This window comes from Mchenga conophoros, linkage group LG7, assembly GCF_057382185.1.
Source record: "Mchenga conophoros isolate Kocher_MC1m ecotype Shallow Benthic linkage group LG7, M_conophoros_male_GT1.1, whole genome shotgun sequence".
NCBI lineage: Eukaryota > Metazoa > Chordata > Actinopteri > Cichliformes > Cichlidae > Mchenga > Mchenga conophoros.
In genome coordinates, this window is record NC_140532.1 from 44289177 (window position 1) to 44313473 (window position 24297).

At 41.2% G+C, this 24297-nt stretch overlaps 2 protein-coding genes across 6 annotated transcripts in view; one reads left to right on the forward strand and one right to left on the reverse strand.

Moving 5' to 3' along the window:
* Positions 1–365: 365 nt before the first annotated feature.
* On the forward strand, positions 366–22165 carry rnf34b (ring finger protein 34b). 2 transcript variants are annotated; one of them, XM_085279515.1, is made up of 8 exons: positions 366–477; positions 9321–9539; positions 11506–12015; positions 15644–15706; positions 15829–16030; positions 16126–16149; positions 16345–16386; positions 17622–22165. In XM_085279515.1, the coding sequence occupies exons 1-8, from the start codon at positions 472–474 to the stop codon at positions 17804–17806; spliced, it is 1251 nt and encodes a 416-aa protein (XP_085135641.1). In that variant the 5' UTR covers positions 366–471; the 3' UTR covers positions 17807–22165. The 2 variants fall into 2 exon arrangements, with proteins under 2 accessions (XP_085135641.1, XP_085135642.1); XM_085279516.1 differs by lacking the exon at positions 16345–16386.
* The window catches only part of kdm2bb (lysine (K)-specific demethylase 2Bb), a 32417-nt gene continuing 30092 nt past the window's right edge, over positions 21973–24297 (reverse strand). For all 4 annotated transcript variants that reach the window (XM_085279513.1, XM_085279512.1, XM_085279511.1 and 1 more), the window contains one exon: positions 21973–24172. In XM_085279513.1, the coding sequence (XP_085135639.1) occupies positions 23991–24172 (182 nt within the window). In that variant the 3' untranslated portion in view covers positions 21973–23990. The remainder of the gene's footprint in view (positions 24173–24297) is intronic.

The following is a 24297-nucleotide window of genomic DNA, read 5'->3' on the forward strand; positions in this document are numbered from 1 at the left end:
TGGTGCGGAAGATAAGCTTAGTTATCACCTCTTCCTGCAGATACGACCCCTTCAAGCTGATGTGTTATATTTTGCGATTTCAAGGAGTTTTCATTGTGAAAGGCACCAAATTTGTGTGAGAGCTGTTCAAGCTGACCACCTTATTATAATGCTTATTGCTGCTAAGTCACCAGAATAAACCAACGCTGAGGAGAGAAAAAATAGCGTGATTCGTCTGGCACGCTCAGATGCGTCCTTACGCACAGGCGTGAACGCCTACTCCGGTGATGTGTCGGGGCGGATTGGCTGCTAAAGATACCAGAGTCCGTGTGCTCTTTGTGATTGGCTGTGGCTGTCTTGGCCATTACGTTATGCTTACTCCATACACACTGGTAGCCGGAGAGAGGGAAGACGTAATGGTTTGATTCCGTGTGCACTTGCAATGGTCGTCGTTCTGACATTACTCGGCAAATTCCTCAGACGAGAGGTGCAATGAAGGTATGTGCCTGTTTCTGCAGCTCGTTTGTGATTTGGATTGTTAACGAGGCTCATGCGGTGCCGTGATGTGCAGGGGGTGCTGCATCGAGAAGCAGGGAATATCCCCATCCTAATGCCAGTTAATTTCATTTGTATCAACAGGCTTGAACGCTGCAGACACTCTTTAATTTTTTAACTTGCCATCACATTTCATTACTCGCCGCTGTCATTCCAGCGCCTGACAGTCTGGGGTTTGCATTATTTTCCTGTCGAGGGTGCAAGCCTGGAAACGCTTTCCCCACGTCTCCAGCCGTCCTGATAAACACTGGGTACAGTGTGTAGCCTTTTAATGAGCCTGCTTTGACCCCAGAGTGCTAGTTCAGTGGCCAGAGCGACATCCATTCATCGTCAGGCTTTAATCCGCTCTAACGAGATAGAGACACTGCGGCCGGTGAGTGAGAGAGCGTGGGGATGTTCGGGAGACGTCTCGGGATGCCGAGAGGGTCACCTCTCAGGTCCAAGCTGTGTCAGGCTGTGCAGGAGTCTCCTTCCTCTCAGTGTGCGCTTGTGTATATGCGTGTGTTTGTTTGTGTGCGCCTGTGCTGTAGCAGCTACAGGCTGCAGCATAGGAAGGAAAGGTGATGAAGCTGTCTGGCAGCTTAGGACAGATAATGATGAAGACTACAACGATGATGTCAGTGGTCCTCTGGTGGTGGCAGGTTTCTGGTGGCAGTCGGTGTGAAAGGTGAAGTGAAACAGCAGCAGCATCAAGGAACGTGAGTGTACACAGTACGAAAACTGTGCTGCTGTCGGTGGCAGTTGACACTTAGTCATCTGTTACAGTTAAAGCTGACTGGATGATTTTTTTAAAAGCTCATCGCATGCATCAGTGATTACCTTAAAAGGGAAATGTCCCCCTTTTTATAAATAAAGCCTCTCTTAATTCCAGAGGTGCAAAATAACCAAATACATAGCTTTTTAACTCCTCACTAAAGCACTGCTTTGGATTGGCGTGTCTCTTTTTTTCTGTGAAATCCTTTTCCTACGATTCATAGTGAAATGATATGTTCTTTGTGCCAGGTCAGGCTGTTTCTTTAGTCACCCCGAAGTGGCCCAACACACAGCAAACTTATGGAAGCATCATCAGCACTGAAATGCTGCAGGGATTTCAGCAGATGGAACATTTTCTGAAACATGCCACTGAAACATTTAAACAGAAGGGCGTTTTAGCTTCTTGCGTGGTTTGTGTGTATGGTCACATTTTCTCACTTTGCAGCATTTCTTGTAAATGTTGAACATGTGTTGGCCCATCACCCCGTCGTCTGTTTTCCTGCACGTTTTAGGCTGCAGTGTGTTGAGGAGGGTTTTTTTTTTTTTTTTTTTAATATTATTTAGGTTTTGCCTGCCAAATTTTTACAGTCAAGTCTCTAAAGATTGCTGGATTGTTATAATATTTGATGTTTATTTGTGTTATGTAGGTTTTCTTTTACTAATCCCCCTTTTTTCTTGTTTTGGAGCTATGCTGCTCTTCTGTTTAGCTTTGGATTCATCAGTGTTATTGTAGCTTCTCATTTGGCTCTTAGTGGGTAAAAAGGGAAATATTTTTTCTATAGTTGCAATTAGTGGTGATGCACCCATCTTGAACTTGTGAGCCAATTCTGATGCTTAAAATAACCATTTGGCTGATTACCAAAGAAGTTGTTTGTTTTTGCAGTTTTCCTCCTGTGTGCTAAGAAAACAAGGGAATAAAACTCCCATCATATCACTATATTCAAACATTAAACAGGCGCAAAATTTATGTGGCACAGCAGAAAAGACATTTTGGCCAGAGTCATCAGTAAATGTCATCCCATTTGCTGGCAGGTTGATGGCAGCGAACAGGGACGATATTGATGTTTGGCTGATATATCGGTGCATTTGTAGCTCTTAATGGTTGCTTTTAACTAACTTGAATTTATGTGCAAGGCCCGTCCTCATAAAATAGAAGCTTTTTTGGAGAATAAGTGAGCTGGGGTTCAGGTTGAAATCACAGAGGACGTGATTTTTGACTGAAAGGCTGTTCTGATAAATTTTTTTTTTTTTTGCTTGCAGATTCAACTAAGACCTTTTTTTCTTTTTTAATGCCTCCCTTCCTCCCCCCCTCCTGTTTATCACAATATTGTGGCAGATAAGAAAACAGACGGCTTAACTCTGTGAAGTTAATTTTCCCGAGGCACATCATCACTCGCTGTGTCCCGGGAAAGCAAAATGGATGTGACGTTTTATTGACTAATCTGGTTTAAATTGAAAAGCAGCTTTTCTGCCCCTGTGGACGGGACGGCGCTGGGTTGTGTAAGCATGCATCTCAAAACGGGAAAGACTGCTGTACAGTCTGTGCTGCCAGTGCCATTTTATTCAGAGTTAAACCTCTGACTTAAGTGGTTGGCTTTTTCTTTTTTTTTCTTTATTTTGCATTTAAAAATTCTCGTTTTCACGGCCATCTTGAAGCCCATACTGGGCATGGTGGGAGTAAATAGTCACAAATCCCCGCTTCCAGTGTATCACACTTTGTTCCAAATGGGACTAAACTGACTGAAGCTATAAAGAATCAAAGGGGTGCACGAGATTCCTGGTGATATTTCATGACAGTTTTTATATTGCAGGACTGCAGGACTCGGCATCTGTTTCCAGGGCTAAATCCAGCCAAGTCGTCCTTTGCCTTCAGAGTAGACTTTGTCAATTTCACATTTTGCACGCACAAATCCAACTTTGCCTGTAGCAGTTTGATTTGCACATGCATATTTCTCCAGACTTTGACATCTGCATCCTCCAGCAGACATCACTGACTGTATTTGTGTCATAATTTAAATGGAAAAATATCACATTTAGCTCCATCATCTTCAGACAAATGTCTAAAGGCGTTAAATCAATTAGTTGTTGTTTTTTTCTGAAACCATTATCTCCGGTATAAACAGGCAGCCAGCTGAATTCACTTTTCACATTGTGAGTGACATTTGCAGTTGATACAAGAGGGGGGGAAACTGAGAGAGATTCAGGAGAGAGAAAGGAAATGAAAAGGCGGGAGAGAGGTGGTGGATGGTGGAAGATTAGCGTTGAAGGCCCCTTCAATAAAATGTATGACAGTGCACAGTTTTCTCTCAAAAGTCCTCATAATAGACTCTGGTTGGTCCACATGTGCGTGCAGACTTGCAGAAGTCAGCCCCAGGTGTCATTTGTATCATTTAGACAGATGTAGCCAGAGAACTTTGGATTTTGTTTTTTTTGTTTAGATTTCACTCCTTTAACAGAAGAATAATATCCACTTTTACAGATTTCCCTCTGTTTATCAAAGCCTTATGCTTACATTACCACAAACATCATTCAGAGGTTCACATTGAGTACTGCTACAAGAAGCCAAGACCCAGCCGATGACTTAATTCAACAATGCAACGTGCGTCAGTGCTTTCCGAGTCCTGCAAACACTTAAAATACATCTTAAGTTTTGCAGTTGTGTTTCTTGCAAGGGGGAAAAGGTAAAGGAAGAGGGATGGGGACGTGACATCAACAAAGGTCACCATCGATAATCAAATTATGCTATCGGGGCACTGCAATGCATCAGTAAAGCACTCCCATTTAAAGTATTTAAAGTTTATTTTCCTTCTACGCTGAATTCCATTCTTATTATTCAATTCCTACATTTCCCATAGTGCAACTTGAGTAATTTTATTAGAACCCCATCCTCGTGTTGTTTTTGTAGCTGGCTTGATACATGTTAGTCTATATTCAAAATGTCAGTTATAAGGACAGAAAATAAAAGTAAAAGCAGTGTCAGAGCTCCAAGTAAAACAAAGTCATTTATGTTAATTATATAGTCCAATTCATGTGCACTTATGTAATTTCAGCTCTGCGTGAGAGTCTCTGCTGCCGCTTTGCTGCTCTCCTGTGCTCTCTGTTTCACTGTGGGGTCAGCGTGTTTGCTTACTATTACATATCCACGTCCAGAGAAAGAGAAGATCTTTTGTTTGAGAGACTGTTTCTTCATTTGATGTTTAGTAGTTCAGAAAGTCATGCACAAACGCTATCAAAAGTCACCCAGTACAGTTTGAAGCAAGGTTAAAATCGTCTGTCTCAGTATGTGACTCATTTCTCCAGTTTGCGTCAGTCTGTCAGTGACCCATTTAAGCCTCATCTAGGTTCTCATCCCGGTTACACTTGTGGATGCTTGGGCAGTTTTTAAGTTTTTATCTTCTAGGCTCATTTTATGAGGTCGGCTAGCTGTTTGGCCACACAAGGCTCTCCCCTGTGGGTTTTTCTATTTAAATCCATGCCTCTGTTAGATTTTGCTACTTTCACACTTTAAGCTTGTGTGTAGGGGCTAGTCAGTGTGATGGCTGAACCCCAGCAGCAGTGTGTGAAATGTGACAGGTGACAGGAATAATAAAAATGCACAGTACAGTATCCCCAGAGGTATCATTCAAGTTAAGACTGTTGAGTGAAGATAAAACAAACAAAACAAAGCACAAAAAAATAAATAAATAAAACGCTGCCCTACATGTGATGTTTGCACTTGTCACTTGTTTATTCAGGACTCCCTGCCTACAGAGCTCGCAGTGTGCTAATTGAAGTGACACGGGGAACTCGTGCTGCTGGCTTAAAGCCAAATAAGACTGTTTTCATGGCCAGGCTGCAGTGGCTCCTCATCCTGGAGAATGCAGTAAAATTCCTTTTAGTGGCTTCATTCCCTTATGAGAGAGGTTTTATCTAACCGGAGACTTCTTAGCAGCTAACCACGGGGTCAAGTTTGTGCCACAGGCGAGTAATACAAGATTTAGTGTAACTCTACATAAATATATCTGGATAAAGTGAGCAGCTTGTGGAGGAATGTACCAAGGATAAGCAGCAATCTATAAAAAACAAATAAAACCTATATAATAAAATTAAAAATGTACTTTTATTATATAGCGTTTTTTTTTTTAATATATATGTTTATAGATATTTATTTCATTAATATAACATAATATACTGGTGGATTGGTAGCCAGGTAGCTACCAATCCACCGATAATGCGTGGTTGTATGGTTTGTTTAAGTATTGAGAAGGAGACAGTGAGTGAGGCATCTGGGGTCATCCTCTACAACAAATTTGACAATCAGAAAAGTTCAAAATCTCTTGTTTATTTTTATTTTACTTTTTTACATTTTTCTACGATATGTAATTCATCCAGTCACCTGACAGCAACTCGGCAGGTTTTGACATGGTCAGGAGGACCTGCTGGAGTTCAAACTGAGCATCAGGATTAGGAAAAAACAGGATTAAAGTGACTGAACGTGGCGTGGTTGTTGGTTCCAGAGTATTGTAGAAACTGCTGATATACAGGGATTTTTCCACACAACTACCTCTCAGGTTTACAGATAAAACTGGTGTGATAAAAGAGAAAATATCCAGTGAGGAAAAAAAACCCAAATAACCTCTTGTTACAATCAAGGTCCACAGAAGACCATCTCTGGACGCACAACAAGTGAAGCGTTGAAGCAGATGGGCTACAGCAGCAGATGACCACGCCGGGTGCCACTGCTGTTAGCTAAGAAAAGGAAAATTGGAGATAATTCGGCATAAACAACTGCGAGCTATGCATTCAAGGATTCGGGCTGGTCCTGGTGTAATGATTAGGGGTGCAACGATACTCGTATCGATATTGAACCGTTCGATACAGTGCTTTCGGTTCGGTACGCATATGTATCGAACAATACAAAATTTGCAATTTATTTTATCAACTTTCCTTCCGACGATGCTGTCTGTGTGGAGCGCTCAGTGAATCTGCGTTCGACTACTCAGCCTAGGCTGCACTGTCAAGCGCAGATCCACTGAGCGCTCAACACAGACAGCATCATCAGAAGGACGAGCGCAGGGCAAGCTAGCGAGACAGAAGTTAAGCTCTCCTTGCAACATGGCAAATTGAACCTCCCCCACCCTCATTCAGATGTGGCGTTTGGAATTATTTTGGTTTTCATGTGACGTATGACTCTGAAGGTAAGCGCGTCATGGACTAAAGTAAAACAGTATGTTGGATGTGCCACGCAATGCTCAATTACATGGGTGGGAACTAGTGTGTTAGCGAGCAGTTAGCTCGTTAACGTGTTAGCCGTCTAGCCCCAAGCAGGGGTAGCTCGTTAACGGAGATTTGCCGCTGACAGCACTAGTGGGAACACAACGAATATGACTGCACATTTACGCCGACATCATCCTAGTGCAAAGACAAGTGGAAGCAGACAAAAACAACAAGCATGCATGCTACAAACTTTACCCGAGTCATTTAGACAGCCGTTAGCACATGATTCTCCTTATGGGGACCTGATATGTTTAATATTGTGGCGAGCTCAGACAAGGAGGAGATGGAGGTGTCGTTTGGTCTTGCTTACCGTGAGCTAGCCAGGGAGCACAGCCGTTTATTGACATCTGCAGAAGAACACTGCCGCTAGCTAACTCCTCAGCGCGGCAACCGCACAGCAACAACAACACACAGGGCGCCCTCTGACCCCGGAAGGACACACCGTCGCAGCGAGAAGGCGTCACCCGTCACTATGGCAACATAAACAAAACATAACTGTACAAACAGAACCCTGAACAGCCCTGACCCGCTACAATATGCTGCTGAGAATATAGCCCAGAAGAAGCGTATAGTATAGCTTTTATTTTGGAAAGAGCCATTTCTCTGTAATAAACTCTTTTCCAAAGATGAGTGATTCCTCAATCAGATATATTTATTTTTTTAATTACTTTTATTTCAGCAATATTAAATTTAAAAACTGTACTTTTGAGTTAAAATATATATTTATAATTTTAATAAATGACAAATTAAAAAGGCATGAACATTTTTTTTGTATCGAAAAAATATCGAACCGTGACACCAAAGTATCGAACCGAACCGTGAATTTTGTGTATCGTTGCACCCCTAGTAATGATGTACTCAAATGGCCTTCCACAGTCATAAGATCTCAATCCAATAGAGCACCTTGGGGATGTGGTGGAACCGAGATTCACATCATGGATGTGCAGCAGCTGCATGATGCTAACATATCATGTCAATAAGGACCATATGGAGCAGAATCTCTGAGGAGCACAGCTCCCTGGAATCTATACCCATGCGGCAATGGGAGGGGGGTGTTTGTATCACTGTAAAAGGAAAACTTCCAGCGTTTTGGAAAGACGAAACGATCTCTTCAAAATATCACCTCGGGCCGAGAGTAATGGAGGAAGACATTTTCCTCCATACTTCATTTTACAGGCTAAACAATTTATCGGTTAACTGAAAAATAATGAACCAGTTGATGCCATGTGAATTAAGTAGTAGCCTCAAAAAATATGAATTGAAATCGGGCAAAATTGTTATTCATTAATTTAATGACAGACAAACAGAAATGCAGGCAGGGAGACAGAAAGATTAATGGTGCCCACCGGAAACAGTCATTCATTCAATTAATGAGATTAGTTAATGATTTGAACTGTGGAGCCGGTGGAAGTGGACTTTTCCCCTCCGCGTCCCGAGTCCACATTTAGTGTGTCTTTTCTAAGATTACATAACGCCATCCTTAAGCAGATGGGTGAAGTCAGATCACAGGGTGTTTGTGACAAGTCGGAGCAGAGGGCCGTCTTAAGAAAAGATGTGGCAGGATCCCGTGAATTCCTTTGTTTTTCCTTTGGAGCCATGAACCAAAGAGGGCTTACATTATGCTCATGTCAGCTATTGATTCAGCAGGCTGGGGAACAACAGAAGACATATTCTCTCCTCGCTGTCCTCCCCCCTCCTTCCTCCCCGCATCAGTATGCTCCAAGGAGCCGTAGCTCCCATCGCACCATCTTTGCTCCCCGTCTCTGGGCCATTTTTGAGATCTGCAGACGCATCCGATTTATTCTTTCTGCGTGGGGCATTTTGCTTTAATTTTACATATACCAACTTAAGTCTGGAAGCTACCTCGGGACGTTTAGAGTATGTATTTACATCCACCTCTTCCCATTTGAGCTACACAAGAATAGCCGTTGGCTTGGACTCTTTTAACGTGGCTCAAAATAAATTAAATTTATAAATTTAAGCCACAGCGCTGTTGGTAAAAATGTCATTAATATATTTTTGAGACGTCTTCTTTCTAATTATCTCTGACCTGCAGGAGCACTCTCAATAATGTGCTTCTCTCTCTTTCCGGTCATTGATCTCCCCTGAGCACAGTATTACTCAAGTGTCGTACTGTAGTTTGATATTTTATATGGGTCTTTATGCAATATTGTACTTTATCTTTATTTGTTTCATAACTTTGTAGGTTCTAATTAACAGTACAGTAATTATAATTAGTAAAGAAATTATGGCGTTATGATGTATTAAGATAAGATCATACTTAATTAATCTTCACAAGCTACCCAGAGGTGTAGTTTTAAAGTAATTAAAGTTGGCTCTACCTTTATCTGCCCCAATGTTAATGATGTTTCTACAACATAGGTTCTATTTTTCAGTCATTTGAAAGTAAGTTAAAAGACCTAAGTGCTGTTCTGCTCTTCCCTAGCTCCATATTTCTGTTTCTATCGGGGGTTTGATTGATTTACAGTTCAAAACAATCCTTATTCACCCTACTGACCTAAGTGCAGCCCCTCATCCAATCCCCAAAACTAACCGTTTTAGCTCCTCTTGTCTTTCATGCGACTCTGCCAACAGAAGGGCACAAACAAAAATGTTTTTATTATTACATCTGCCTGAAAAAGAATTTAAAATGTCATCCTCAAATGTCATTAATTTCATCGATGATAATACTTAAGTACTGCATAAACTTCTGTACTAGATGTCTCTAAAAGTCATATCTAAGTCATGTGGGTGTATTTCTGTCTGTGTTGTTATAGGCAGGAGCATCGTCCATGTGGGCGTCATGCTGCGGGCTGTTGAACGAGGTGATGGGCACGGGCACGGTGCGGGCCCAGCAGCCGGGGTTTGGAGCAGGCGCGGGGCCCTTTCGCTTCGCCCCCAGTGCTGGGTACTCCACCTACCCCCCCACCAGCTCAGGGAGCGCCGGGCAGCTGTGCAAGGCCTGCGGACTGGCCTTCTCGGTCTTCAGACGCAAGGTAAACACGGATGTCAGCGAGTGACATGTGACAAAGCAGTAAGTGGAGCCTATCCCAGCTGTCGTAGGGCGAGAGAGTCACATCATGCCAGTGCTATATAAAATGAACTCGCAGAGACTGCAAAGGTGCGAAGTAATCCCTCACACTCAACATTTTACACACCTTTTTTCAGCCTTGTAATCATTCTGTGCGGTTGTGAGCAGCGACTTTTCCTTCCTTGTGCATTCAGGAAAACGCACCCTAAAGTTCGGAGTCATCTTTTTTCTTTTCTTTTTTTTCTTTTAAATCTTGCAAAAAATTTAGAAGTTTCTCAACCTTAAAATCCTATTTATTATATTTTAATATAAACCTAATAACTTATAAGATTTATACATACAATATTATATTCAATCCATAATAAATGATGTAATTCTTTACTATTTTTAAAGGGCCTATGTTGCTCTTCTTAATCAGCACAATCATTAATTTGAGATACCTTTTAATTTAAGGAGCAAGGCCAAATTTTCACTCTTCTGTTCTCATTTTCATTTTCTCCTCAGTTCTCATGGCTCTCATTAGTACATGGAGATCTGCCCAGCTCTGAGGTGCCCCCACCAGTCCTCACCGAGGCCTTCCCCAAACCACAGTCGTAGGCATAGATCCATCTTTGTTACAGCAGCCGTTCTCTTACAAGAAACATTGTCAATCTAATTGGTCCCTGTTAGTGAAGAGTAATATTATTCAGACTGGTCTTTGATACTTGTATATATCTATCCCATTTTGGTGCAAGTCAAGAACATTGTTTTGCGCTATTGACAGAAATCCTTTAAAGAAAAGCTCAAGCTGTGCATGATGAGGCAGTTGTATTATTTTCCTACTTTTAAACTTTTCATAATGTGAATATTAGCCTCCACGTAAGCGTAGCCATTGAGAACTCACGGGCTTGTCTCTTTTTGACGTCTCGAAACTCTAAAACTTCAGATTTTTGAACATTTCATAGTATTTATTCCTCTAATGTATATTTATTCGCTGGTTTCTGCAGCAAACGCGCTGTTTTAGAGTAAAACTATTTTTAAGAGGACTCTGCTAAACATCTTACGTGGTTGTGTTAGAATGTGCGCCGTACCTTTCCAGGGTGTCTGCACAGCTCAACATGTTAGCATGGCAGAGTTTTATCTGCCTGGCAGTCAGACGGACTGATTAAAACTCTTCCTCTTTCCACGCAGCTTCACAGATGCCGGGTTGACTTCCATTTCACTGTCAGTGTGGTATTTTTATGGTATCTTTATAAAAAGAAGGGGGGAAAAAAACCTGCTGGGGGATTAACAACAACTGATTGAAGCAAAGTATCTGTTACGGTGCAAATGTGCTTCTTGTGAACCAAGAGCACATTTGTGCACAAGCGATAAGAAAATGTTTACAGCCGTGGCCGACCCGCTTTCCTGCCCATTTGAAGTGTCAATCTACTCAGAGGCTCTGTATCAGGAGACAGTGTTAAGCCTGTTAAATGTCAAACATCACCAGGAGCTACAGATGGTTTACGTCTCTTTTCTGGACTCTTTCCTAGAAATGACTGGGCACTGTTTCAGATGGGACTCTGTGTTCGTGGTTATTAAGGTTTCTCTTTGTCAGGGCGATTCAGGCAGAGCCAGGCGACTCCTGCATGTAGTATTTAAATAAGTGGCTATATGGGGACATGGCTGCACTCAGTACTGATTAAAAGGAATGTCTGTCAAAAGCTAAACTTTGCCCATTTTTCAGAGGTCTGATCTGATTAGATTTCTTTCAGAAGGTGTTTCCCTTATTTATTTATTTATTTTTAAAGTGGCATAAATGGTGAAGAGTTTATAAGTTAACAGGCCAAACATCATCACCCTTATGTTGCTGAAAAAGAACAACTTCAAGAACAAGTTTGTTTGCGTCAGTCAGAAGAGAAAGAATAACTGATCACATCACATCTGTCTTTCAATCTCTCCTCCCCCTGCAGCACATCTGCTGTGACTGTAAGAAGAGCTTCTGCGCTCTGTGCTCGGTGCTGCAGGAGAACCTGCGCTGCTGCACGACCTGCCACCTCCTGCGCGGCACGGCCTTCCAGCGGCCTCGGCTCATGCAGCTCAGGGTGAAGGACCTGCGCCAGTACCTGCTGCTGCGCAACATACCGACCGACACATGCAGGGAGAAGGAGGACCTGGTGGACCTGGTGCTCTGTCACCAGGGCGCGAGACAGGGCGCGAGGCAGACCCCGAGACCGGTGATGGAGGAGGATGAGGAGGATGAAGAGGAGGAGGAGGAGGATACACATGAGGAGGAGGAGGAGGAGGAAGATGAAGAGGAGGAAGATGAAGGGGGAGATGACACAGACAGCCTGCACTCGCTCCCGCACTCACGTGCCGCCTCGCCCCCTTCCGCAACGCGCTCCACCTCTGAACAGTCGGTCCTATCCGCCTCTCAGGGAGACGTGCTCAGCCCAAGTGACAGCTCAGGGACCACCAGCCAGGTCTGTGCTCACAAACACACCGCTTTCATTCAGAGTGTGTCAGCATCCTAACAACGAGCATCCTGGCAGCCGCACGTGCACAAGCATCATTCCCTGATTTACATCCGCCATACTTCCTTCACATCTGTCCTCATTCTGTCCGAGATAATTAATTTCAGAGGTGAAATCAACATATTAAGTTTCAGAGTGGCTGTTTTAACTTCTTCTCTTTTTAACTCGCTAACAAACAAGCACTCTCGTGTGCATAGAGGGCTTAGATGTCTGTTTCATTTGATTTCATGCTTTACTCTTTCCTTTGTGCTGCTTTCTGTGTTTTGTTTTGTTTTCTGGTCTTGTTGCTTTGTTATGAATGAAAAATCGACTCCATTGAAGGGAAAAAAGGTTAACTCTCCTCCGTGGTACTGGTGCAGTGTTCAGCAAAATATCCACTGTGTTAGCTATGTGGGCTAACTCTGTGTGTAAGTGCAAAACCCTCAGACCAGCCAGCGAGGCAGATTAAGCCCTTTGCCTTTTTTTAGTACTGTTACATGTACTGAGCCTGTTATGTAACAGGAGCACAGGTTGAGAACTCCCCACAGCGTCACAGCTGCAACCAAACAGCAGAAACACCACTGTACACTCCTCCTCTCATCTCTTCATGGGATGGGCACTGTGCAAATTTTAGTTTGTGGCACTTTAAATTTCTTACCACCAAATTTTGACACAAATACTACAAAGACAGTCAGACAAGAAAGCAAAAGTCATCTAAGACATTTGTGCTAACTTCATGAATTATTGAGAAAACAATCTGTCAAAAAATTTGGACGGTCCAACTAGATCACTCCAAACGGCACTCTTAGACTAGACATATGTAGGATATGGGGCTTTTTGGGGGGTGAGATCTGAACTAATCTAACGTATGTACCAGATATATTTGTGCCGTGGTCTTCCTAAAATATACCTCATCATTAAAATTAACTGAGAATTAACAGGCATCATTGCCAGTAAAAGTGTGGTGGCAGACGAAACTTCCACGTATAGTTACAAAAGCTCAGTGAATTAACATAAAGACACAGTCACGTTTTAGGTACATCTGATTTTTGCTGTTTGAATATCAGCAAATCGCATGACAGCAAATCAGTGCATTTAGGCCTTTAGACAAGGTCGGCAGCTCAAGTTCAAACAGAGCATCAGAATGGCGAGCTGAGCATGTCAGAAACTGCTCGGATTTTCCTGCACAATCATTTCTACGGTTTATGGAGAATTGTCTGAAATAAAGAAAATATCCAAGAATCTGCAAACCTCTGGGCAAGAAGATGCCAGAGGTCAGAGTAGAATAGCCTGATACGAAGGCAAATGCAAGTCAAGTAACCACTAGTTAAAACAAAGGTATGCAGAAGAGCATCTCTGAGCATGCAACACATCAAAACTTGAAGCAGATGGGCTACAGTGGAGTCTCTATTTCTGCTCCAGCAGAAGGACCGATGAGTGACAAAGATGCCCGGTGCTGGAGTTGGCACCATTTCAGCAGGACAAGCCACACAGATCCTGCATGTTGCAGATATATATGTTATATGTTGAGATCTGTGGGGTTGTGAAATAATTCCTGATAATGTCCCTAGTGTGGTGTCTGCTTTTGTTTGTTTTGTTTTCTTTTTTTAAATGACAGTGTCCACTTTGCTCAGGGCTCTGCTTTGTGATTGATTAGTGGTTAACATCACTTGTCGTCTATTAGCTTTAGCTTCTGAAACTACACATTGCAGTGAAATACCTTTTTGGGTGATGCAGTTTTTTGTGTGATAATGCAAAGCCACTGCATGAACTGAGTAAGATTTTCATGCTCACTTAGATATTCAAACTCTCGAGTTGATACCACTTCAACCATTTTCACAAAAAAAAAGGACCGTACACATCGTTGCTTTTGATGAATAACCCATTTTCTCTGAGGCGATGTTTGGGGGATATTGGTGTCACTTTTCAGACTGGAGCTGGAAAATAGACTGAATATCAAAGAAAGGGGGGGAAATTGGATCAGTTGCTTTGAGATTTAACATTTCAGTGCACAGGATGATTGACAGGATTGTTTTATCACAATATAATGTCAAAACTAGAAGCCTCTTTGTTTGACAAGATGCCGTAATTTCTCTTTTAAATTACCTTGACATTTGTAGCTCTCTGGCATGAGATACGACGATATCGGCATCCGTCCAGGAGGTTATGGCCCTTGAAAATGTCTGGACATTTTTTGCTAACATTTGGTATCAAATCTATGAATCAGTAAGCATGTGATGGAACCTGACACATTTCAAGGAAATCCTTCTGTGCAGAGCCAAAATAAAAACTATCTAGCCCGTGTATGTTTTGTTGTACACAAAAGCCTTCTGAACGTTTTGTTTCTGCTTGTGCTTCTGCAGCCTTGCTGGTTAATTCAAGTGCTTTCTAGTACTTCTATGTCGTTTTGATGGTTGAATAAAATCTAACATCATTCATGTGTTCCACTGAGGTTCGGCTCTCTGTGAGAGTCGAGACTGCAGCTCATGTTTGTGTCTCTGAGGAGTGCCGTCTGAGCAAAAGCACGATGTCTGCACAAAGCGTTAGGCACCTAGCAGCGCTCCTGATGGATTCATTATTAACACGTCTTTATTCAAGAAAGACAATGGTCTGCGGGAATGTGCTGAAGCAGAGAGAGGGAGTTTAGTTTTTATGGTCTAGAAGGAGAGGCGCTGAACTCAGTGGTATCAATTAGAGCTTATTTCAGTGCCTCACGAGTTCGTTTTGTCACACAGATAAAAGAACAAAGAGGGCAATATCAGCAGTGATAGCACAGCTACACAAAACAGAGCCTAAACTCTTCTGTAGCTCCTTTCGTTCTGTTCATTCGTTGGCTTTCTGAGCAGTTAAAGTCACTGATAGCGGTAAAGTAATTTCTTTTATCGTGGCAATGATGAAACCTTGTCACACAGAGCAGGAACAATTTATTTTATTATGCTTTCCATAAAGGTTCCACATTTGTTACTTTGACCAAAAGAGGTCTAAGCCATCAGGTAAAATGGCAAAGTATGTAATGTTTATCTCTGCAGTGTCTTTTTTTTAACTGCAATAACCGAGTGGTTCTTGTATAGAACTTTTTATTGTGATGTAACATTTTATGCATTCATTCAATAGTGTTGTAGCACATGTATTCTGAAAGAATAGGTTGTTCTAACAAAAAGTCGTGTAAATAACTTCAATTCAGTTTTATTTATGTAGCACCAACACAACAGTCGAACTCAAGGCGCTTTATATTGTAAGGTAAAGACCGTACAACAATACTGAGAGAACTCCAGTAATCAGATGGCCCCTTTGAACTAGCTTTTGGCAACAGTGGGAAGGAAAAACTCGCTTATAACAAGAAGAAACCTCCAGTAGAACCAGGCTCAGGGAGGAGCATGAATGTGCATTATATACCTGAGATTTTTAAAGTATTTTTACACAGGGAAAAGAACTAATATGGGATGTGCATTAGATCTTATGAGTTAAACTACGAACTACGAAAATCAGTCATTGTCACACCTGAGAAGTCTTTGGTATTTATCTTAACAAGTTCAAAATCATTGTGACAGTTGGATCTGACTTAAGTTAACCTGACTGTTTGTCTCCACTCACACAGGAGCATGATGATACTCCAACAGCATCCCTCTTGAACCTGGAGCCCACGGAAAGTCTCATAGAGGTGTGAGACCCGCTTTTGTGCACATCTACAGCGTCGAACTGTCCGTATCTTTAAAGTCAAAGGAAATGCTATCCTGTTGCTCTGTAAGTGATTACGGCTCTGCTGCTGTGTGTGGATTGCAGGTCAGTCCGGCGACACAAAGGAGGATCAGAGCCTCGCTGTCGGATCTCGACAACGAAGAGGCGATAGAAAACCTGTCCGTCCGCCAGCTGAAAGAGATTCTCGCCAGGAACTTTGTCAATTACTCTGGCTGCTGCGAGAAGTGGGAGCTGCTGGAGCGAGTGCATCGACTCTACAGAGAAAACGAGCAGAACAGGAAGTCAAGTGAGAGCTTTGAATTTTCATTGTTTCTTACAAATTTCACTATTTTTATTTTTTGCTTGATGAACACTTTTTTTTTTTTTCTCCTTGTGCTTTAGTGGAAAATGTCAACATAACTGCAGGTAACTTACATTTAATTATGTCTATTCATCTGTGATTACAACATTGCATTTATGCCGCTGATGTGCTGTAATTATGTGAGGAAGCATTTAATGCAAAACAACCTGCTTATTTGCTGCTTCACTTTTTATATTAATGAGCAAGTTCACGTCCCCCAAACTAATCTTCTTTGTTACTGCCCCTTCTTAACTATATAGTGGTTGCATATCCTCCACCTCTCTGCAACAGTGGAGTTGGAGGTAAGATGTGTTTCTAAAAAAAAAAAGCCACATCACACACTATTTCCATCTCCTCCATGATCGCCATTGTACTGATACTGCATTTGCAACTCATCTGCTAGACCAGTTAAGGCATGCTGCAGCTGCTTTTACTCACCCCGTCCTTTACCATCTTCCTCTTTGTTGTGATCTTACAAGGGTGCTTTTTATTAAGTCATTATTTCCTGCCTGGTTCGGTGTGTCTGCATTCTGTCACTCGTGCTTCTTCTCCTGTGTACATCATCTCTGTTTATTCTGAAGGACAGCCTCTCATGCCGTCGTTAATGCCCTCTTTAAGGGCTTTTACCTCTTGATGAGCCGTCATGGTGCTTCAGTGGCAGCATGTCTTCAGGTGTAATTGCATTGTCAAGCGTCCTCGTTGACATGAAGGGCTTGCGGATCACATTAGCTCCTCTTATTAGTCAGCTGTGCACAGGCAGCAGACAGGCTGCAGCTGCATTGGTCTTTTCCTGTCACGCTAGATGTGAGCAGCAGGACCCAGATTTAGGCCAGTCAGCTGATCAGTCAGAAATCATTTAAGTGTTAGTAAAACCAGAGCACTGATACAATTTGCCGCTGTGATTTTAAATGGTTTTGATGGGAGAGGCTGTCTGCCTACCATCAGCATGTGTTGATCATTATGCATGGCTCTGTTCACAAGCTGTCACAGGACGGCTCAGCAGTTTCCTTTTGTTAGTATCGATATTTTATCTCCATCTCAAAAAAATAAAACCCCTTATTTTGCCCTGCACATGGAAACATTTAGCTGGCTTCACTGTTTCAGTCCAAGAGGAAGGACCACATGCTTTTAAGTTTTTTAGTTTAGTTTTTTGTTCTTTGTGTTTTTTTACTTTGGCATGGAAAGTGCAGGGATTTAGATTAGTCCGAGAACTAACTTGTCACCAAATAAAATGAATGGTAATATTTTTAATCGCTGGAGATGGAGAGCTTCCACCTCACAAGAAGTGTAGATATAAATATCTGCAATAAAGCTTCAAAGTACTTTATCATTTTAAATAACATCTCAAACCCACAGGGAGTGTAGGGCTGTAGTTTACTGGGCCGAACATTGGTGATGGTGTTTGTGCTTATTATTCTGTCTTGCATCTGCACCTCAACGCTGATCTCCATACACTCTTATGAGCCCACAGCAAAGAAGGATTTCTTATTGAAAATATTTATTTTACATATATATATATATATATTCCCATCCACAGATGGCGTCAAAGCTCAGCTGGCGGCTGATGAAAACCTGTGTCGCATCTGCATGGATGCCATCATTGACTGTGTGTTACTGGAATGTGGTCACATGGTAACTTGCACCAAATGCGGAAAGAGGATGAGCGAGTGCCCCATCTGCAGGCAGTATGTTGTGCGGGCCGTGCATGTCTTCAAGTCTTAAAACTCAGTGTGAGCGTGGGTGAGTGGGTGAATGTCGGCGCGGCTCTCAGGCGTGGCCCGAGCCCTGAATTTATCACTGAGAATGAACTGCTGTGCATGACGTCTCACAGGGCCTAATGCTGCAGCAGGCGTGAGCAACTTCTCGGTCTTGAAAACCAGACTGTTGTATCTGGCCTACCACGGTTTGCCCCCCTGCCCTCCTTACTAACTTATGTTCCAGTCCCCCTTTCTGTACCCTGGTGGACCGGCATCGGCTACATCGGGACTTTCATTTTCTCTGTCTTTGGTCGTAAAACACACAGCAGAAGCCCCTGCCATCACGTTGTACTCGCCAGTGTCTGTATAGATTCGACCCACAAGAGAGGAGTGGGCAGGAGGTGGTCCTGCGGGTACTTGAAGTGGACCGCCTTGTTATTTGTGGGGAAGAGAAGCAGTTAAAATATAAGATCCCAGGGTTTGAGTCAGTATGGTTTACACAGTCATGCCACATGGCATTGTGTCATTCTCCTTCAGTGTTGTTTTGTTTGTTTCTTTGTTTCTTTTTAGGATGTGCAATATCAGAAAAAAGTAAAAAATAAAAAAGAAGTGTTCTTAGAAAATATTTATTATGCACCAGGTCGTCTCACACAGGAGCATGTAGGGTGCCAAAAAAAATCATGCCTTGAGTTGATATTTGGTTAAGTTTCACAGTATATGCATCACATAACCAGCAAGCTTGGTGTGATACCTTATTCTTATTTTTCCATTTACTCAAATGAACTTTGGGGAAACAGAGTGTGTACACGTGAGCCGGTTAACACTTACTGTGTGAAGGATCGTTTCTCCGTTGTCTCATCCAAGACTCCTGCAGTTTGCCGGTTGGTTAAGTCACAGTGTACATTCCTGCTAGATCTACTGTGCGAATGTTTATTAAGACAACGACAACAAAATGAACTCAAGGCCCACTTTCAAGCTTGTTGTAGAGCTTTTTGCTGCATTTTACAGTCTCTGTAATGTGATCGTTCATTGATTTGCCATTGACATGTTCCTTGATGTCGCATGACTTAAGGTGGGAGATCATGTGAAAGGCCTCCTTCTTCTCCTGTGTACATTTTATTTCCCCACGTCCTTTCTCCTACTGGTCCATTTCTCCTCACAGTCATCGTTAAATGTACCTTAGGAGCTAAACTGATTTATAAATCTCACACGTCCACCAGTGATTATAGACAGGATGCACGTGAGACAGTTTTATTCCATCATCTCACAGTAACTCTAACACAGTGGAATATAATTTTACTGCAAAATTGTGTAGCAGTTGTTACCAACTACGTTTCCTGATACAAAAAAGCAGAAGAGATAACATATCACTTATCCATGAAGGACTTAGAAGATGATTAAATCAACAACTGTAACACAGCTATAAATGCACAACTAAGTTAATCAGTTTAAGTCTTCTTGCATTTTACCAGCTTCTAAGGGAATTTTTCTGTGGACAGTAGAACCAGTCGGGCTGACAAATGATCCTGCTGTGCAGCCTATCATAAATAAGTGATGTTGCCTAATAGGTCTGACACAATGGAAGCAAGAGTTTCTCATTTGGCAGCTTCTGTACTCAAATCTCTCTCCCATCTTTGCCGGGAGGAGCTGAGAGGTGAGGACGACACAGGAGCGAATGAAGTGAGCAGCTTCATTTAATGAAAACAAACCCATGACATGCTGCTGGACGTCCCAGTAGGAGGTACTAAGTGGACCTTGAGTTTAGCCCCTATATTTATCTACATTTTAAAGTTGGTTTAGTCTTCTATAGCTTTCACCAAGCAATACCGTTTCATTTCCAAATTGATCACGTGTTTGTGTCATCCTTTTTAATGTCAGATCGTAGGAAGGCAACAGGTGCTACTCTTTTTTTTTTTTTTTTTTTTGAGTGAAACTTCCTCACGCAGACGTTTTGCCACGTCGTTTCCAAATATCCATCACACAGTAAGAGGCAGCCTGATTTACTTTAACCTGTTATGCAAATAAAACATTTTGTTCTTGTCACGAGATCCAGTTAACTCGGATGTCACTGAAGTATCTGTGTGTACAGTATGCCTGTGGTAAATAAAATAACTGCAATTTAATCGCTGTTAAGTAAATTGCATAGATAGCTTTTATTGTTGTTTACTGATACTTTATTAAATGTATATTTTTCCATTTACCTTGGAGTTGACAGGATTAAAAATTCTAATCATTACAAAGGTTTAAAAAAAGGAGAATTTACTGTTTTTCAGAATGTATTTCTGCTAGTTATGGTCACATGAGTTTGATCATGTCTCTCACTATTAAAGTTGCATCATAGTCTTGCTTTCTACAACCTTTCTGTTGTCTTCTGCTTCCAATTCACTCGCACCGTGCGATGTAGCAGTCGCTGTTACTCTGTCAGTTTGTTGTTGCTGCTGTCTCTCAAAGATGTCACTCACGGGCAGCTAAGGTATTATCAGAGTGAGAGCACATCATAAGCACTCGTAATCCTGGATCTTTATATTTTTGACTGTTCAACCTTTTTATTTTGGTAATCAAGATATTAAAAAAAGAATTTATTAGATTCAATAAAATGCAGTACTACAAACCAGAATGTAAAACCCTGCTTTTCATTTTATAAAACTGTGATATTCTCACTGATTGATATACTGTTTAAAAGTCTTGAGCCAATCCATGACTGATAGTGTTTTTCTATCCAAGTATGCTTTTACTGCAATGGCGGTGTGTTTGGGATCATTACAATACAAAAAAATTAAGGTAATCAGACACTTTCCAGACAGCATTGCAGCTATAGTGTCAATGGTTTGGGAATCATCCTGTTGAAGTAAAAATACATTTGTATGCCTGTCAAACTGTGTTATATTGGATTTTTTTTTTCCAAGAAATGGGAACAAATGATGGATAAAAGAAACTTTTCTGTGAAAATGGTTACAGAGTAGGACTGGACTCAAAATTACTGAAAAAGTAAAATTGTATTTTACAGCACCTTTTAAGAAAAAGATAAGTCCCTCACAAAAAAGGAAATCGTTACCTAAATGCAAATCTAGAAAGTTTTTAATTGCTGGTCCATGTCCATGAAGAGCTGTAAAAGTCAGAACCAGAATCTTGAAATGGACTCTCAATTTAATGGGGAGCCACTGCAGTTGGATCAGCAACAAACTAGGCATAAATCTCTCAGGGGCTCAAAAAGGGGCTTAATGATGAAAAATTTAAGTTGGACAAGGCTAGGCACTTATTCAGGATATGCAGCTTAGAAACATCTTGGGGCTTAAAAGAGATATACAAGGGAATATATAGCAAATGCCCTCAAAGGTGCTCAAAATGTGCTGAAGAGGGAGCAGATATAATAGAAATATTAAAGGTCCTAGTACAGAACCTTGTGGCACACCATAGCTAAAGGAAGAAGACAAGGACCTGAAGCAGGAAAGCTTCGTTCAGACAGATGATGCGAACCACTCCAGAGCAGATCCAGATATACTCACCCAACATTTTAGCCTATAAAACAAAATGTGGTGGTGAGCAGTATCAAAAGTGGAGATCAGGTCCAATATTAGTAGACCAGAACAGTCTCCAGCCTCAGTCGGCATCAAAATCTCACTGGACACTAAGAAATGCAGTTTCAGTAGAATGAGCTCTAGAAAACCAGATTGAAATTTGCCATGTAAACTGTATTTGTCCAAGTAAGCTGCTTAGCCACAGCCTTTTCTAAAATCTTAGCAATAAATGACATTTTAAAATTGGTCTCTAATTGCTAAGAAGAGAAGGGTCAAGCTTGTTTTTTGTTTTGTAAATGGATGGATGATAGTGTACTTAAAATTAGCAGGGACTTGACCAGAGAACAGCGAGGTGCTGATTATAGTGAGCACAGAGGGGCCAATAGAGTTAAAGACTTTTTTGAAAAAGCAGACAATTTCCAAAATCAAACTTTGAAAGACCTCCAGAAACCCAGGAGAAATATTGTTCAAGACCACTTTTAAAATTCTCAATAAAGTCTGGCTCGTTACAAGTAAAATATAAAGAAATGAGGGGTGGCTCAAGAGTTTTGCACAGTACTGTATAGGAGCCAGCGTGTATTAAACACAGAGGTAAATCTAACATGACCAGCTTTCCAGTATAAGATACAAACCTGTTACTGATTAAACCCAAAGGATGAAACTCACACACTCATCAGTATTTAAAATGAATTTAATATCTCAAAGGTCGACTCTGAAGAGGCTTTGCGTGTACATTATGTACAGATAAATAGATCTGAAGTAATGTACTAAAATATTTCATGGAGACACGGCCTTTTAATAAAAACATAAAATTTTAAATGTAAACCCATCCACTGAACTGTATGGACTGGAGTGCTATTCAAAAATTACGCAAAAGACTTCATTTTAGAAAAATCTGGAGTTTTAAAGAGGAAAACGAAATTCTATTAATCACTAAACTCATGAGTCAGTCAAAACTTCCAACGACTTCTGAATGTCTTAATACAATTATAAAGAGTATAGGTGCACAGTAAGAACATTGCTTATGAATTTGAAACTTTATCACTGAATGACAGGTCACAATGTACTTACATCAGAAGATCAACTCAAAATATCATAAAAAAATAAAAAATAAACCAGTGTTAATGTGTTTTTTTGTTTTCAGTGAACTTTCTGGCTAACAAAGAAAAAAAGCCTTTTTTAACTTTTATATTTTACAGAAATCTTTCATACAACCCTCTGCTGACCTTTTCACTTTTCTCCTACACTGGATACAGTGTATTTGGTCTCATGCTGAGTTTCTGGTGAAGGCCTCACATTTTGAGATTGGAATGGCTTCACTGTTATTGGTTTCACTTGTTTTCTCAATGTTGTTGTCAATTTCCTTGGAACATGACACTTTAGGCATATAAAGCCCAAAATAAGAGCGATTTACAAAGTAGAGACACTCAGCTGCATTTTTCATTTGTATGTCTGATCCTCTTTTCTAAATGTAAACCTTATGGGCTTTACAGATTCTTTACTCCTTGCATGATTCAGCACAGTCTCTTCTTTATGGTAACGTGGAGTTCAGCGGGAGTAAACATGGTTATATCGTTTAACTGTTACTAACTCTACTGACAGTGGTGTAAACATGTCTGCATGCAGAGCTAAAACGCTTCCTTCCACAAAGCACCGGGAATACTAAAGAGTAATGGAGATGTTTTTATCTTATAATAGCCCAGTTACCTACAAGCTGTTAGTAAAATTAGCAGAACGTTTTAGTGTTTAAAAAATATGCTTTATACACTGTACACTGTATAGTGTATGTAAGAATGCATTCATGTATTCGTATTGACCACATCAGTGCAAATAACTAGATATTTCATCCAAACGGACATGGAAAACAAAATATACAGTACCTTTATCTAAAAGGAAGCAGAACTCTGGCATATACAATAATAAAATATAAAAACACCCACACAAACAAAAACTACCATCCTACAAGTCTGGCAACAAATCGTTAGACCTTTGTCTCTCGACAATAAAAAGCTTAACAGTAATGCCAACTAATAATCGCTTTCAGTGCTGTGATACTGTACAGTGGTGCATTTAATAAAAGCTACTTTTAGCCACTCCCTTATTGGAAAGGGGTCACCACAGCGGGTAGCTCCGCGTGTTTTAATTTGGCTGTTGTTTTTCTTTTTTTATGTCCGAATGCCCTTCCTGACGCAGTCCTCAAAGGGATTCGTGTCTCCTCCCCGGATACTGGGGGTTCCTCCGCTTATTAGGCGAATTTGAAAACCACTACAGCATGGAGCCACTACAGTGGTCCATTTAATACTGCACATAAATGTATGAAACACTTTCTGATACAAAAATATTCTTCTATAATGCAATAAACTTTGCATTGAAACAAAAAATAGTCTATAAACACCAAAAAGATAACCAGGATACAATACATAAAACAATCAATATAAAGAATAAATAACGTATAAACAGGTGTGACAACAAAAACTTATATATATATATACATATATATATATATATCTCCATTACAGGACCATTTTTACATTCTTGCTTAGCAGCGCAAACTCCCTTTATATCAGTTTTACAGGAGTCCTTCACGCTCTTTCACACACAAGTAAGCAGTCTTCTGCTGCCTCCATGTGGACGGCACTTTTACTACTTGTGAAAAAAAAAAAAAAAATCACACCAGAGTTGTCCGTGTGCCTAACTGATCTTCTGCAGCAGTTTATCCTCAATGAGTTCAAACTGCACACTGACGGACATTTCGGCGATGAACTGGTCACATCCTTCCTTGGTCACCTGTTTGCAGTATCGCAGGTCGATATGGCAAATGCTTCCACAGCGCTTGAAATAGGTCAGCGACTGGTCTGTGACCCTGTTACAGACTGCAGGGAGAAATTGGGTTGGGAAAAAAATTAAATGGTGTATAACAGGTCACCTGCGCTGAAACAGACTCTGCACACGCATGGATTAATCAGCCTTTTGGGACAGGAGCTCAAACGGTCTCAGT

What these genes read in the sequence shown, in the direction of transcription:
- rnf34b (XM_085279515.1), top strand. An exon ending in AAATGTCAACATAACTGCAG is followed by an intron (nt 16,150 to 16,344) that starts GTAACTTACATT and finishes TTAACTATATAG; the next exon opens with TGGTTGCATATCCTCCACCT. An exon ending in CTGCAACAGTGGAGTTGGAG is followed by an intron (nt 16,387 to 17,621) that starts GTAAGATGTGTT and finishes TCCCATCCACAG; the next exon opens with ATGGCGTCAAAGCTCAGCTG.